The 345-nt window shown below is 49.6% G+C and overlaps 1 protein-coding gene across 1 annotated transcript in view; it reads left to right on the top strand.

Annotated features, from left to right (window-relative positions):
- TNRC6C (trinucleotide repeat containing 6C) overlaps positions 1–345 on the top strand; it is a 49,920-nt gene that overhangs the window by 36,422 nt on the left and 13,153 nt on the right. Inside the window, 1 exon segment of the mRNA XM_015559244.1 lies at positions 175–294. Coding sequence (XP_015414730.1) covers positions 175–294 — 120 coding nt within the window.

Consider the following 345-nt stretch of genomic DNA (forward strand, 5'->3'; position numbering starts at 1 on the left):
CTTCACAAACGCCTGTTAACTAATATTGAAAGGTCCTCAAATGTTTCAGTGGCTTTTGAAGTTCACTCGAGAGACAAATGTAATTGTCATTTAATTAACCGGGTTGAATCTGGGAACCACAGACACGGAAACGTTTTAAGTGACACGGTGCCCCGCGGTGTGTTGTTTGCACAGGTTCAAGCACAGCTTTTGCAGTTTGCAGCAAAAAACATTGGTCTCAACCCTGCACTATTAACCTCGCCAATTAACCCTCAGCATATGACGATGTTGAACCAGCTCTATCAGCTGCAGCTGGTGAGTGACAACCCCGCCTCGGCCGTTCTCGGGGGGGGGGGGGGGGGGGGG

Source organism: Myotis davidii, unplaced genomic scaffold, assembly GCF_000327345.1.
Source record: "Myotis davidii unplaced genomic scaffold, ASM32734v1 scaffold274, whole genome shotgun sequence".
NCBI classification, from domain to species: Eukaryota; Metazoa; Chordata; class Mammalia; order Chiroptera; family Vespertilionidae; genus Myotis; species Myotis davidii.